Source organism: Metopolophium dirhodum, chromosome 1, assembly GCF_019925205.1.
Source record: "Metopolophium dirhodum isolate CAU chromosome 1, ASM1992520v1, whole genome shotgun sequence".
Lineage (NCBI taxonomy): Eukaryota > Metazoa > Arthropoda > Insecta > Hemiptera > Aphididae > Metopolophium > Metopolophium dirhodum.
Window position 1 is genome coordinate 45231241 of NC_083560.1, and position 14765 is coordinate 45246005.

At 27.3% G+C, this 14765-nt stretch overlaps 2 protein-coding genes across 2 annotated transcripts; one reads left to right on the top strand and one right to left on the bottom strand.

Moving 5' to 3' along the window:
* Positions 1–8530: 8530 nt before the first annotated feature.
* Positions 8531–11698, bottom strand: LOC132935295 (probable small nuclear ribonucleoprotein Sm D1). Its single transcript, XM_061001791.1, has 4 exons — positions 11433–11698; positions 9992–10068; positions 8877–9080; positions 8531–8705 (listed from the first exon to the last, which is right to left on the bottom strand). The coding sequence occupies exons 1-4, from the start codon at positions 11444–11446 to the stop codon at positions 8596–8598; spliced, it is 405 nt and encodes a 134-aa protein (XP_060857774.1). The 5' UTR covers positions 11447–11698; the 3' UTR covers positions 8531–8595.
* Positions 11699–12019: 321 nt separating this feature from the next.
* On the top strand, positions 12020–13951 carry LOC132935294 (large ribosomal subunit protein mL66). Its single transcript, XM_061001790.1, has 4 exons — positions 12020–12288; positions 12368–12501; positions 12568–12691; positions 13655–13951. The coding sequence occupies exons 1-4, from the start codon at positions 12177–12179 to the stop codon at positions 13831–13833; spliced, it is 549 nt and encodes a 182-aa protein (XP_060857773.1). The 5' UTR covers positions 12020–12176; the 3' UTR covers positions 13834–13951.
* The last annotated feature ends 814 nt before the right edge of the window (positions 13952–14765 follow it).

Consider the following 14765-nt stretch of genomic DNA (forward strand, 5'->3'; position numbering starts at 1 on the left):
ATTTAACCTTCAATTTCTGTAGTGAAAACTTTTGATTTCTGTTTCACACTTTGTTTCTAGTTTCAATTAGAATAGATGCTTAGTAAAATACAGAGAACCATTTATTACAAGACATCTGTATAAAGCATAGATATGCTTGGCAATATTGAACATTTAAAACGCTGCCTAAGTATTAAGACAGTTGAACAACAATGTAGTTCTGGCATTTGCGCCTCCTTGAACAGTATATGTTTTTAATTCTGGTAAACAAGAGTATAACCGCTGGTTGGTTTCTATGTTTCTTGGGCTTGGTTTAGACTTCTGAATATGTGTGAATATTATATAGATAAGTCGAGTGTCATTCCTATGTTGTTTTATGACACCTATACTCTGGTATACTCAGGTTCCGTAAATCCTTTAATTGGGACTGGTTTCATTAAGGCAGGGGGTCAAGTGGTATTGAACAAATTGTGTTGCGACGGTTCTCTTGATGAATAATAATTGGTGTAATATTATATTATGTGTGCATTTATAGCATCAATTGTTACGAGCTATTTGAAACTATATTAAATTATTATTAAAAGTTAATTTAGAGAATTCTGATTTTTGTTTGGTTCGTTTTACAAGTGCGTAACGTACTAAATTTACGCAGATCATGATTAGAGTACCGTACCTATTATGGACCTTGATGGTAGGAACAATGTGTGTATGAGGTCTTTTTTTAGGATAGTTCAGTTTTTTAGTGAATTATGGGTTTTTACTAATTTTGTCTATATTGTACATTCATACACAGATAATGTTAGTATCAAGTTTCATAATAGTTGGATCTACTCAATTTTTAAACTAACGGAGCTTAATGTAATCCGCTGATCTTAACTTTGCTATGCTACACACTTGTAAGACCGAGACAACAAATAGCCTTGTAGCAACCTCTTGAATGAAAATAAGATTGAAATAGTAAAGACAGCATGATGTTTTATAAAAAAATTATGAAATCAAATTTTAAAAGTAATTATTGGTGGTCAGTATTTCTTTACATATTAAATTGTATGCATGTAAGAAAATTCATTGGAAATTGTTTCAATTATTTTTTAATAAATTTAAAATATGATATGGATATCTTTGTTAGTTAAACTACAACTTTAACTCAATAGAGAGGATGATTAACAACCAAAAGTTCCTGAACCTAAAGTAAAGTTACTACTAAAAGTTCTAGCAAATAATTATTATGGTATATAATATTATATTAAAATTAAATGGTTATTAAATACCTTAATTAAAAACTGGAATTTCAGAAAGAATTTTCACAGTGTAAGTTAGCAAGTAATCCTGTGATTTTTTTGATGGTTGGGGGACATACATTTTTTCATTTACATACTATAAATTTAGAAGCACTTGCAGGTTGGGTTAACTAGTCGGTATTGCCAGCGGCGAAGACTAAAAATGCATGGAATGAAGAAATACGCATAATCTATGATACTATTGCATTCTGTTGTGTTAACCCCAAAACTATGACAATTGTGTGCTTATATATAAAACATCAAGATTAAATTATTAAGGTAATATTTTTGATGATTGATAGTCTTAAATTGTATAAACATATTAATAACATTTTTTCACTTATTAGACTTTGTTTTTTACATTTAAATCATTAAAATATACTTTAAATATAAACTCTGAAAAGAATTATTTTTTTGTAGTAGCCAATTAATTTTATTGTCAGCAGTATTGTAATATGGGGTGTGGAACAAGAAAGTTTTGCTCGCTTAAATTAGAAGTCTTGGAGAATATTTCATAAAGATTATACAGTACTTAATAAGGATAAATGTTATTGCACTGTCCAACTATATGAATAGTTTGTAATTTTAGAATAAAATTAATTTTAATGACTTTTATTTAAAAGATATTTATTGATTATAGCAATAAATTAAAACATTCAAAATTAACATAGTAGATGGTTCTTAAAAATTATAAAATTTAAAACTTTTTGGTGAAAAATGTACAATTTATTTTAGAACTGAAATTATATAGAAAATTAATTTAACTCATCTAAATATACCTAACTAAAAATAATTACCTACCAATAACCTACCTGTATTAGGTATTAGGTAATAATGAAACTCAAGTTGTTAAACTATGATTGTTATTTACTCTTGATTAAAACAATATTACCTTCTAAATTGTACACTTATATTTTAATTTTATTGTACAACTTGGATTCTGTAGTATCTTACTATTGATTTTAATTATTTATTTAATCTGGATTTTAACTCATCATCCCAAATCATAGTATCACAAGCTTTGCATATTCACCTTTTGTAAAATTTAAATGTTATATATTGTTATTGATAAATAAACATATTAGATTCTGAGCGGATCGATGAATGTATTGATTTAACAACGGTGTGTGTTTTATTTTTATTTTTTTTGTCTTTTTACACGATAATACGATACCTAAGTAATCAAAATAATGCGTCAATTTTCAACTTCACTATCTTCTTCGATGGGAAAGTGAATCTAGTTGGTGCGTTCGGGAGGTCAACATTATTATTCCCAATAATTTTCAAAAGCGTAGGGAAAAAAAAAATTAAAATTAAGGAAAAACGGAAATTTTTTCGCAAAAATGGTTTTTGACAAAATCGATTTTGAATTTTTGTGTAACTCTAAGACAAATGACTGTAGGTACATAAATTCTCACTAAATGTTTAAACTAGCATTTTCTACACACCATAAAAGTTAGTTATATATTTTGACTTGTTTAAGGACATTTACAGTTTCCAATTTTTACGGTTTTTTTCTATAAATGTCTATTTTTATTCGTTGGGTCAAAAAGCTTGGATATTGATTACAAAGTTCCTAATATATTGTTACAATGACAGTCGAAAAATATTAAAAATACATATTACATACAATTTTTTTTTTGAGGATTTAAATTTTTATATTTTGACAATGTATCAAATTTAAAATTTAAAAATTAATAAAATGTTCAAATTATATAGCTAAGGATTGAGAAACAAGGTTGCCACGTAAGTAGGTAAATAAATTCCAGGGCTTGCAAACGTTATATAATAACGTTATATTTGACAAAAATGATAGAAATTTGTAAACGTTATTATAACGAAAGCGATAATCAAAAATAATTAAATACCGCATTTAAACGAAAAATAACGCAAAACGACATATTTTAAAATCTATTTATTTAAAAGCTCTATTGGTTTCGTAGAAACATTTATTTCATGCAAACAACTTAAGAATTCATTATAATATATTCCGTATCCACTATCCGGGCCATTACCTACCTACCCGAATCAGTTATCATTTATTAAATTTAATAGGTATTAAACTATTAACACAATAACACTATTTTAAATAACGACAAACTCACAACTTGGATAACTTTTTAATTCTGTGTAACGATAAATGCAAAACTTGGATAATGTTTTAATTCTGAATAACAGCGATAAACGGGAAAATTGTGTAACGTTTTAGTTATAAATAACATAAATGGAATTTTTTTTTTCAAATGCAAGCCCTGCTTTATTCACAATATTATTATCAAATATACTTAGTATTAGCTCAGAATCGTTTTTCGTGTACAATGGTATTTTATCATTGAATTAAAATGTATCACAAATTATTACAGCGAACCACTTGTAACCTACTGTACAATGTACATCCGAGTGACATCCAGTTAACCACATTTTTCCATTTTTCACTTCCTGCAGGTCCTATTGTTATATGTCTGTATTATTATTACTTTTTCAAAAAATATTTATCAAGTTTCAACTGTCAACCACAGTAAGCAAGACGTAAATTTCATATATGTCTAGTTAATGAAATTACTTAATGAAATAATATTTAAATAATTTTATTCTATTGATCTTTTAATAATGTTCACGGTAGAATACAGTTTTTTTTTTTAGGTTTTAATAACTTATGTAATATAATTTAACCTTCAGTAGGTCGTACGCGTTTCTATTTACCTATTGTAATAAAACTGTCTGTACCTTTATCATTTAAATATATTTTATCTACATATTATTGGCATTATAATATTATTGATATTATGATGTCAAAAAATCTAATTTTATAATTTTGATATTTAATATTTACCTCAACATATAATTTTAGCTCTTCAACTATAGCTTCACACACTTCTGGTACTATATTAGATATTAGTTGTTTGGAAATTTTAAAAAGATACATTAGACTTGTATATGAATGATGAATCACCAGTAGCCAAAAAACGTAATGTTACTGCCAGCCGCAAATTTGGTGAAATAGTTTCCCTTAAATGAGTTATATCCTTCCCAATTTGAGGACCAATAACTTTCAGCAATGATTCAAAATCTGTTGGTGACATTCTTATAAAGTTTTTGAATCCTGGATGTTCCAGTCTTAAATCATTTAGTAAGTCATTACCATTATAACGACTTCTACTTTCAAAAATTGTACGTTGCCACCAACGTCTTTTATGAAGTTTTTTTTTTTTTTACTCGAGAAACTAACGATGTAAAAACAAATACTGCACTTGCAATAATTATATCTTCGTCACTCATATTGAAAAAAAAATAAACCTAATAAATTGTTGAAAAACTGGCAATTACACGTTCACACCGCAATAGATGGGTTCGTACTAATATGAAAATAAATAATATGAGTGGGAAATCTTTAAGTTGCCAATTTAAGCGGGAAATCGTTGTGTATGTAGAACGAACACTGTTCTCGAACATTTTAAAGTACATTAGCATTGGTTCGTCGAGTCAGGAAACATTCTCAACGAACATGTTCGACAACAATGTTCGTCCTAGTGTGGACCCGGCTTATACGGAGTACCTATTCCGTCGCGCGGGTAAAAATTTCCTTTGATTAAACATAATATATTTTTCTTTCATATTTATTTATTTTATATTTAATATTTTATAGTACAATATTTTTATAATATATAACATATAAATAGAAGATAGATAAGATCCCACCACACTTATACCAACCTAAATAATATTAAAACATAGTTTAAAATGAGTGGGTTATAAATTACCCCTAACCTAAAAAATAAGATACTACATTGCTATCTAATTTTGTCGAACAAATCTTTATAACTTTATAAGTAATTATTAAAACAATGCATAAAATATAATTATTTTAAAATAATAGTTGTGACTTGTAATCAATTAGACTAAAAACTCGGTTGACCGGCGCCTTTCAAAATTTGCAGGGTCAACCCGCGCACCTTAGACACGCCTATGGTTTATTATAAGTGTTTTATAGTGCAAGTGGGGGGGGGGGGGGGGCTGTAGATCAGGTCTATATTTGATACTCTTATGATGCTTTTAAATTATAGTAGTGAAATCATAAATTTTTTGGGGGCTATAGAAATTCTAGGGAGGGCTAAGCCCCTCCCCAGCTAACCCCCTATTATCGCCCATGGTACATACCTTCGTATACTGTGCATAGGTATATGTACTACAAATTTAAATATAAATTGAAAGTTAAGAGAACAAATAAATCGAATTGCGTATTAAAATTTTACCAGCTATTATCTATAGAATTTAAATTTAATTAGTAGTTGCTCTAACTAGTGCTTTGGTACAATATAATATTTAAATATATTAATTTTTTACCCTAATCACCATTAGTTAATATAATATATGCTAATTGGGTACCTTTCTAGTATCTACCTTCCCATTTAAGGGGCTCCAGCGTATCTTGTTTTAAGGAGTAATATTTAGGCAATTTACATGACTTGAACATTTGGGCTATTTCTATGTGTGGGTTGTAAATGAACATTAGTGGGTGCATAGACTTAATATAAAATCCACTCAGAATCTAAAAACTGTTACTGGCATAATAATAATAATAATAATAGTTATGGACATTATTATGTACAGTGTACCTAATTATAATTGTTATTAATTTTTTTTAACAGGTTAAGATTGAAGTTCTTATAGAGTATCATCTCTTGAAGCGAGTTGAACTATACTATGATACTTTTTATCCCAAATCTAAATCATACATTAGATTTTGAAAGCTTAAACTTAAATATTAGTTTATTTATTTATATCTAACATAATTATAGATGCAATAAATACACCAGATAAGAAAATATCTATAATTATAGCATTTGTATTTGTACCATTACAGCATAAGTATGTATGTATATTGTATAACGAAAATAAACAATTTTCCTAAGAGATGATATACTTGAAAAAGACTGCTAAGGCTACAAACTATTATTTATAATTTAACTTTTGATGATCGGCTTTAATAAATGTTACCTAATTAGTTAAGGGTTACTCTCTAAGTCACTTCAAACATAATCTTATTACTTATTAGCTATATGAAATATTTTTAAGGGTTCAATAGAATACACAGGTACTTAGAATGTTCTTGATTGGCTATTCAGATTTTACTGAGATTAGTTATTTAAATGCTAGAACCAAAACATATTATCTAGTGGACAATTTGATTTACAGTAGATTCTCATAAATCTAATTTCAAGGGAAACAGGGAAAAGTTTGAGGTATTGAGTTTTTTAAAATGTTAGAAGAAGTTGGTAAAAATTTGAGTACTAATTAAAAAACTAATGCTACATACATATGAATGAACACTATAATAATAAATAAATAATTTTATTTTTAAAAACCTTCAGTTTGTTTAATATTATTTCTATCTTCTAACCATTTTAATAAACCTAACCTATCAATGTCCAAATAGGATTTCATCCTCATTTTTTTTTTCATATTACTACAATTGAATTTTGAAATTCAAAATTGTATCTTTCTGTATAATAATTGATAACAATGTACTGATACTGAATGTATTGCACAATTTTCTGTTCTTACCGTTGTAAAAATATTATTTGTGCACTCGAGATAACGAAAAATGATTAAATCAAGTTATTGAGGGTAAAACATTATTAAGTGTAATGGTAATTTCAATGTAGTTTGAGATAGCAAGAATGCATTATTCCATTTCTTAACTATTAGAACATCAGGGTTTTTCTGTTCAGTATTATGTGCATCATAAAAAAAAGAGACGATAATAATGCGCTTCATAGTTCATACAGTATATCTATTTAAATAGTTGGTATTAAGAAAAAAGAAAAATGTTAGTTTTATTTTAAACTATATTTTGTACATCATAATAATTAAAAATCAAGTTCTTTGAACAGTTTGAGTGATGGCAATTTTTATTCGATGATTAAGTTTTAAGAGAAACCCTAATATGCAGTTGCTAATATGCAAATATACTATATTTAGAAAGTAGCAAGTTTAAAATTAAATAAGTGCAAATATAAAATTATATTGATTGCATTGTGTACAAGATACTGCTAATTTACTTTAGTTGAAAATAATACAGGAATATAATGCAAAATAGCAAATAAAGTGCTTACAAAAAATTGGAATTTTAATTTAGTTTTTTTCTAAGTTGACATAAAATAATGTAAATTTGGACTTGTAGTTGAACGAAGTAGAAAATACATATAAGTAATTGTTGAATTACTATTAATATGATAATATGATTAAGGATTCGATACCCATTATTTTTTATAAGTGCATGTCGTGTAAATGTGTAAGTATGTACCGTAGTAAGTGATCATTAGTGTGTGTGACTATGTATAAATTAATTAGTGGAGCACTCTCTCATGTGCATGTATGTGTCAATAATGCGGTACACAACTATTACTTCTTGTTTTTTTTTTTTTAAGGTATCAATATTTTTCCAATTTTGTATTAAGGGGATTTGATACAGTGATTTTTTTTCTAATGCGTGACATAGTATTTTAGCCGTGTTTTTTGTCAAACATACCAATTGATCTAATGAAGTGATAAAAATACTAAAAACAGATCAGAATCTACTTGAAATCAACTTTCCCACATTTTTGATATTATCCCCCCAAATTTCTAAAAATGCCATATTAAAAAAAAGTAATTAAAAATTTTCGTATTTCAATTTTTGTAGTAGTTAAAATCAAAAATATAGGTTATAAGGTTGATTTCAATTACTTGACGAAGAATTCAAATCTGTCTTTAGAATTCTTATTGCTTCATTAGACCAATTGATGTGTTTGGCGAGAACTCGTCTAAAATCCTATGTCGCGCGTGTTTAGACAAAAACAGAAAATCACGGTATATAATCCCCTTAATTAACTATTTATCAGATAAAATCTCTTAAAATATAATATTGTATTTTTCATGAAGTTTACTTTAAAATGGCTTCCTTACATTCCTTATTTTTTCAAATTAAATATTATTAACATTTTTAAAAAAAGTGGTTAAGTTGTTTTTAACTAAACTTATTGACAAATTAAAATATATTTTCAGAAAATGTATTCAATTACTGGGACAGTAACAAGGTAGGTACAATTAGTATAAGATAGGTCTACTTTGGTAGAACACCTAGCTGGTATCAAATTTCTTTAGGTCGAAAAAATAAAAATAAAAGCTATTTAAATGGATTTTTTTCTAATGTATAGTAGAGCATGGATTTATATGCATCTAAAAATCAGCTAAATATGCATTAAAAATGCTTAAATATGTACTAAAAATTTAAAATATGTAAAATAATATATTTAAAATATTTTCTAATATATTAGGAACATGAATTATATTTTTAACGCCGAGGTGGTCCACCACTACGTCCTCGACTTCCACCGCCGCGAGGTCCTCCACGACCTCCTCTTCCTCTTGGACCTCCACGTCCACGACCTCCTCTTCCGGCTCCTAAAACAACAATACAATAAATAAATAATCTCACATATATTTTAAGTTCATTTTACCTATCGAGTGAGCAATAGGAAATATTAGTTGTTATTCATTATTAAATACATATTTTTTTTATACTTAAATGTCTTTTATTGCCCTTTCGATAGTAGAAACATTTATATTACCAACCTCCACGAGTTCCTCGCCCATTGCGATTTAACCTTGATTTAGGTGTATCGTCAACTAGCAGTGTTTCAAGGGTTAGTGAATCCGGTAAAATGAAGTACCGTATATTGTTACCACGGACGCTAAGTGTATCGTAATGTACTGGCTGATTATTTTTCATAGTCATTTTAACAGTTTTCAAGTGAGTGTTCATAGCTACATCAACTCCTAAAACATAATATGATTAATTAGTTTCTGGGAAACATTAAGGTAATATAGATGTCATTTGGTTTATACTTTATACTAATTATACTTATAAAAAGTGTACAACTATAAAAATAAAATAGATTATTATATATGAAAGCAATTTAGTTTTGAATATGTTGCAGAAAATAAAAACTATATTATAATGTCATTATGTTAGTTAATAGACGATAAATGATACAATAAATCAACAATAATACATAATAAATTGCATAAATTATGTTTAATAACTGAATTCTAATAGAGTAGACACCAGTTATGCATAGTATGAATAGCATTGGGTTGTAGGCCTAGTAACTTTGGTAGGAACTTTTTTACGATTAAAAAATCATTCTATAAGGTATATTTTAAAATTCATTCAATTTCTATATAAAAAATGTACATGTTTATATTTCACAGTTAAATAATTATATAATAATAATTCAATTTTTGAAATATCTTATCATTAGACTCATAACTGAAGTTTTCCTTTCTGGCAGCTAGCTAAACTCATCTTGATTGTTGTTTCGGTTTCTTATTATTAAAATAAAACATTAATAATACATATTTTATCGTAGTACTTATACTATTTAACTATGACATTGTGTCTAAAAATTAATAAAATAAATTTCCTTGGAAAGACTTTATTTGCTGGTTAAAATATATTATATTATACTCATACTTTTTCATTCATATTAATTTATTATAAATAGTAATACTTAAAATCAGTTAATCAGAAAATGAATGTTCTGCAATCTATGTATTTTTGGTTGCCATCTGATGATTTCTCTTTTGGTATAGACAAAAATTCATAAAAGTTCAATTTTTTCGAATTATAGCAATTAAATAAAATGTAAAATATAATGCCATTGAGTTTTTATATATTTATTGTTTACCTGTAATGGTCCCATGAACACTAGTACCATTTTTCAGTTCTAATGTCACCGTCTCATGACTTAGTTTCATCAAAAACCTGTTGATGTACATAAAATAATTAGATAAAGAATTTATAGATATTTGTATTTAAATATACACAAAGTTTCTTATATTGCAGTTAGCAAACAATTTAAAATACATACATTTAATCTACAATGATCTACTGAATAAATTATCAAAGTTAGCAATTTTTATAAACTTTTAGCTCCAATCATAACGGGTTTTTTTAAAATCTATATAGTTTGTCATTTTATATTAACACTACCATAATATATCAACATAAGTTTTGATTCACTCAAAAAAGAATTACTTAGTCTTCACTCTTTAGTTATAATATAAAATATAGACTACAATATTTTCTGAGTCATAGCAACATACCTACTTTATATTTTGATATCATTAATAAATACAAATTTCATTAACTTTTAGTTATAAAAATTAAAAATAAAAGATTCTAAATCAATAATAACTTTATTTTAATGAATGAAAAAAAAATTTTAATGCTATGACATAGTAAGTATGGATATTTGTACCGTGAACCAATAATTATGATTAATGGTTGAATGGTTTTTAAAAATTATTTTTTGGGTGTGTGGTGCCATTTTAATAATGAAGTAGAAGATAGTATGGTCAGTATAGGTAAAATAGGAAGTATGTATGATGAATAGTATAGTAATATATATTATGTAGAATATAGATTAGATTTGATAATGTATAATTTATAAATAATAAGAAATATAATAGTATTGTAACTAATTGTATGAATTGTTGTATGGTGGGATGCATAGGGGTGCGTTTCACCCTACTATGTGCCGAAAAAGCTAAAAGGCAAAAATTGCTAGAATTTTATAATACTAATATTTATGAATGTATCACAATATTTCACCATTAATAACTATTTGTAAATAATTGAATTAACAATAGTTATAATATTAATGAATAAATCACTCACAACAATAGTCAAACAATATTTACTTTTTAGACATTGTTGTATAGGCACTGATTATCCCCCTTGGATTAACCACTTTACGGTTGAGAAAAAACATTTGAAATACCTAGTATCTTCAATAGTTGATTTAATAGAAATGTATTATTATCGACTGCATAATGGAATAAAAGTACATTTATTTTTAATTAGTAAGAATATTTTTTTTTCATTTTAATAATGTGCATACCAATGAAAAACGGAAAATCAAACTTAGTCACTCGTTTGGATATTTATAATTGTGTCTAATTTTGTATTTCTCAACTCCAATGCTTAGGCAAATTTATAAAGGCAACATACCTACCTAGATTTTTTATTCAAAGATTACAGCTTTGCACTTAAATTCACCTTTCCGGTTTGTTTATTCACTAATCAGAAAAATTTAATAATTACCTATTCAAAACTATTTTACTTACTTGACCAACTTCATGATGGTTTTGCTCAGGACTATCGTAGATTAATATAAACAATATTGTATATTATTGAACCAAACTAAAATTACCCACAAGTCACAAAAATGGCGGATTGGAATAAATGCACGGCGTACTTGACTGTAATAAATACAAAAAAATAATAATGTAATCTGTTAGGCAGACAGTAAGTTGTATTCAGAAATCAGAAGCATGAATGTGGAACCCAAAAATTGATGTACGGACACGGACGTACGATATGACGTTATCAACGAAACCGTCGGGGAAACACAACCAACATTTTCGAGGAAGAATTTTTAGCGCATCGATACGTATCGAGCGTTCGTAAACTGCGTTTGTATGTTTCGTAGCGTTTGGTAGCGTTTCATGCGCGAGATATACCAGCGAAACGTACCGACCCGTTTTGGACTCGGGACGATATATTCTTAATTAAAATTATTAATTACTATGGTTTGGAATTTTCCTTATTGAGAATCTCGAACCCATGATTGACTAAACAAGACGTGTTCAGAGCAATTATAGTGACAAGTCAAGCTCGCAGATCTATCTAATTTTCACACCGTCATCCGTGGTATCAGTTTTAATCACTCTGTTATCAGTTTGAAATCCAACTCAAATTGCGATTCGCATTTTATCACAGCAAGCTCCCCCCGTGAAGAACTATTAAGTTTCAATATTTCTTCGTTTAAAAACTCTTCACGTTATAAATTAATTTTATAATTATAAAAAATGTTCAAAATACCGGTATCGGGTATTCTATTGGGCGCGAGCAAAGTGTCCACGAAGATGTTTGTGCCCAGCATCGGTTTGCATGTGTCGGCGCCAATGAAACTGAAGGAGAGTAAGTACAACTGTGTTATGTGGGCAACGCACCATCGGTGTTTGTGTATTTAATGTGTCACACTTGTTTGAACGTTTAGTCCACGCTAATAAGGTTGGCGACAAGTTGATTATTGAAGGAGCTTTCGTGCCGTCTCCTAGAAAAGACTACCTCATTCAGAACAACAGCGAATGCTGTTCGTTGTGCAGTCTCGGCTTGAATGTCAAACACACGGTATTCTATTATATTATTAAAATATTGATGAGTTCAAGTCAATTCTAGATCATTACTTTGTTGTAGGATGTATTGATTCTTAGTCAATTTGTACGAAGTGATGGTTGTATGATGCCACGACGAGTTACTGGCCTTTGTAAAACTCAGCAGAAAAGAATGTCTAAATTGGTGTCTATGGCGCATAAAGCAGGTAATTTCTGTCTAGTTATGTTGTAGACTATTTCCCAAATATTATAAAAATACTAAACCATTAAGTTTTATTTTCAATATTATACTTTTTATTTTTGTTTGACATAAACAAGTGGGGGGTACCTATAAGCTAGCACCTATTGTGATAATTATTTTCTATCTTCCTAATATTAAGTCTTGCCTAGTGTTTGAAAAGTTCACTTTAAAACTGAATTTGATGATCACATCCACATTCAGTGAATAATAAATTACATTGATTAAATACACGTTCATTATTTTTAAATGAAACTCGTTTACGTTTATACTCACTGAAAAATAAATGTGTTCATGTTGTTGTTCATTTAATTATGTATATAAAAATGAGACAAATAGTTGCTATTAATAATAAAAAACAAAAACAACCAAATATATATTCTATTCTAAATAATTCAAACTATACTTGAAACAAAAATGGTTAACATTTCAAAATTAAACTTGGTCCTTTTTTGAAGTTTTGGTATAACACTGACGAGCATTTCCATTCAGAAACTATAAATATCAGCGGGTAAAATCATAAATTACCTACGGTTTTCACCACTATACTCTTTCTTGGTGTATTATTTATTATTAGATTCATCTATAACTACTACAGAAATTGTCATCAGTCAAGTAGTTCTCTTAAAATATAAGTTGCTCACATTCACACAATATTTATAAGATAAATAAGTGACGTCCACTAAATATGAACCTGAATTCATTCTTTTCGAACACTGGTTTGGCTAAATCATGGAAATAACTTAATTCTTTTCAGTTTTAATATTATATAATATTTATCACAGTAAATTTATTTTAAGATATATATGTGATGTATACTCGGATGTATATAATTAACTTATATTGTTACATATTATATTTATCCTTAGTCTGAATAATATTACTTTACAATTAATACCTAATGTTTTAATATTATTGAAAATATTTGTAGGTTTAATGTGTGATTTAGCTCCAGCAAATAGCAAAAAGGATACCACTAAAAGAAAGTTATGGAAAAAATACAATACATACTATGATGAATCCACCATTAAAGTTTATGAGAGTCATTTCAAAACAATTAAGGAAAACATTATACTTGATTACATGAAATCAAGAAATCCAGAAAATTAATTAAGTGGTAATAATCAACAATATAAAAACTTAAGAGTAGGGATAATCTGTACTTTTTTCTTGTTAAATAAAACATTTATAATTATATATTATACTGTAATATACTATTTAACTCAGATATTGTGTTAATAATGACTTAAATGTATTTCTTAGAATGACCTTATTTACTGGTTTAAATGTATTATATCATACTCATGCTACAGGACTCATATATTTAGTAATTAGTAATAGTCAAGGCTGGGCATTAATGAGTTACAAAGTTAAGGTACTTTTAACAAGTTAAATAACGAGTTACATTTTTCATGTTATTCAGTAACGTATGAGTTAATTAATTTGATTGTCACATTAAGTTAATTTTATTCCTAAACCACAGATTAAAAATACATTCAATTTTAAAAAAAATAGTTTTATAAAAATAATAAAATTAATCCGAAATAATGAAATATTAAATATATTAATTAATAAATAATAATTTATTATAATAGATATTATAAACAGACATTTTATAGGGGTAACCGTGTCAATTAATATAAATTTAACTATTTAGTATTTACTCAGTATCCTATACACTCTTGGATAGTCATTAGTCATTACCTAATTATTATTAATATTATTATTTATTATTATGTTTTTATTCATTCATGAAATTACATCGATAACCTGGCCCGTTGATACAAATAATGCAAACCCTAGTTGCGTAGTTCATCGTATTTACTATTTATCTAATTAAATAAATACCCGGGTTAATTTTTTGTTTTTAAATAAATCACCCGATAAGTCTGGGCTGTAATAATCAGAAACAAAGTTTGAAATTCTCTTGCAAAGATTGTACTACGTATATATTTAAATAGTAGACATTAAGTCACAAACAAATAGTCTGTCGACTGTTTTTGGTTGTATTATTTTACTTTTGATATTCATATGATATTCAC